General features: G+C 60.0%; 1 protein-coding gene across 1 annotated transcript in view; it reads right to left on the minus strand.

The window, feature by feature from the left end:
* LOC104497951 (Na(+)/H(+) exchange regulatory cofactor NHE-RF2-like) overlaps window positions 1-2185 on the minus strand; it is a gene marked incomplete at its 5' end in the record, with an annotated part of 8043 nt that overhangs the window by 4140 nt on the left and 1718 nt on the right. The window contains one exon of the mRNA XM_010141262.1: window positions 242-395. Within this exon, the coding sequence (XP_010139564.1) occupies window positions 242-395 (154 nt within the window). The remainder of the gene's footprint in view (window positions 1-241; window positions 396-2185) is intronic.

The raw sequence follows: 2185 nt of genomic DNA on the forward strand, positions 1-2185 counted from the left end.
TGCCTCGGCCACTCCATGGACCAAGTTCCTGAGTTAAGTGTTCACCACGTTTAAATAACGAATTCTTTTGGGCCGGATTAGGAAGTATTCTCACTATTTATAAATAGCTGGGTGGTGCTCAGGAAACTGCCGAGGGATGAGACAGGAGGGAAACGTGACTCTCCCTCACTTCTGAAATCCCACCCGTGACACCGTGAGTCACGGAACGGCAGACGGTCACCCAGGGAAAGCGAGGTCTCACCTTTGGCGTGGTCCTCTATGGGGGTCACCCCCAGCTTCCTGAAGTATTCATCTGTTTCGGGGTCCACCACCAGGAGCCTGGCTTCGCTCTCCCGGGACTTGATGTGGGACACGACCTCCGAGTGCCGCAGGCCTTCCACGTTTATCCCGTTCACCTGCAAGGCGACCGCATCAGAACCCAAGTCTGGGGCTCACGGACCCCCAGGGCAGCCTCCTCTTCCCCTAAGGGATGGAGTTTTCCTTTCTTAACTCCTGTGGGATGACAGGAAGGCTACAGGCTTTGTCCTTCCCCTTCTCAAGCTGGCTGTGACCTCCTGCCACCCGCCTGGTGCCTCTGCCAGGGCATCCCTGGTGTTACTGCACCCCTCTGCCCGCATCCTGGACATGTCCGTCGGGAATCACAGAACCCAGACCCCACCATCACCTCACCCATGCCCTGCCAAACACTCTGGTTGCCCTCTTGAGTGATTTCAGACCCAGCCTTCACCTTGGATGCCCTCCAGGTATCTCAGGCTGTCAACGTGGTGCAGCCACGTGCAAGGGCAGGGGGCTGGGTGCCACCGGTGTGTCCCGCTCCCTGGCCATGCCCAGACAGCTGCAGCACCACCACACCATCGTCCGTCCCTCCGTGATGGAAAATCACTGATTTCCCCAGCAGGCGAGTCCCCACGCCTGCTGCACAGATTCACTTCTCCCTTCCTGCGCGTGAGCCGGGGCCTACCGAGGAACGTGATCCTTTGCTCCCGATTGTTCCCCGCAGCGAGGGGACAATTGTGGTTTTGCGGCATTGTTTGGGTGGGGAATGAATCACCCTTTGTCCCGCAGGGGAAGGGCTCCACGCCGCCCAGCCCCTCGCTGCTGGACCCGCTTCTGAGCCGTGAACTCTTTTCAGTGCTCCAGCCCGTCTCCAGCCAAGCTCAACCCAGCCCTCGCAGCATCCTGCCGTCGGCACAGAGCGGTGTGTGAGTTCAGCTGGGCTGGAGACGGGGAGAGAGGGCAGCAGGAGCAGAGATCACCGGGAACAGAGTGACCGCCGCCGCCTCCTCTTAAAAATACCTACCTCCTTCCCACAGCTTTCTGAAACAAACTGAAGGCTTCAGTTTGTCCAGCACAGAAAGGCCTTGGCTAGGAGAGGCAGGCAGCAGGGTTTGTTTGTTTTCCTAAGGCACACACAGCATCAGAACGTCACGCTTTGGCTGCAGGCGCCTGCTCTCCTGCAGGGCCACAGCTGCCTGGCATCACCCGCACCAGCACTTTCTTATTCCTCCTCCTCCTGCAGACAGACAACTGCTTTCTCCTGTGCCAGACCCCAAAGAGTGGAGCTGGAGAGCGAGTCGATGCCAGTGCTGGGGATCGAGCCCAGAGGCACACACAGCATCAGAACGTCACGCTTTGGCTGCAGGCGCCTGCTCTCCTGCAGGGCCACAGCTGCCTGGCATCACCCGCACCAGCACTTTCTTATTCCTCCTCCTCCTGCAGACAGACAACTGCTTTCTCCTGTGCCAGACCCCAAAGAGTGGAGCTGGAGAGCGAGTCGATGCCAGTGCTGGGGATCGAGCCCAGGAGCGGGGTAACCCCGTCGCAGCACCGCAGGGAGCGGAGCTCCAGCAGCGCGGCACTGTCCCAGCAGCTGCCGGGACACCGCAGCCCGGCCCAGGGAAGCGGGACAGCAGATGAGGCTGGTTGGAGCAGCCTCCGCCTCTGGGTTAAGGCTGTCAGGGGGCTGGAGATGCTGACCCTGGGGGTTTCCAGCCCCCAACAGCCTCAACCAGCGCCAAACTCTGGGTTCCCTTTTGCGTTTTGGATGCCTGAACACAAACCTGGGGCAGAAGCAGGTCTTGAGGGCTGGGCTGAGGGCTGGGACAGAAAGAGAACCCCCTTCCCCAGGCTCCGCATCTCTGTCAGCCTCAGCTGCTGGCTTGTAACACCCTTTTTATCCAGCCCC

The sequence above is a fragment of the Buceros rhinoceros genome, unplaced genomic scaffold, assembly GCF_000710305.1.
Source record: "Buceros rhinoceros silvestris isolate BGI_N320 unplaced genomic scaffold, ASM71030v1 scaffold31548, whole genome shotgun sequence".
NCBI classification, from domain to species: domain Eukaryota; kingdom Metazoa; phylum Chordata; class Aves; order Bucerotiformes; family Bucerotidae; genus Buceros; species Buceros rhinoceros.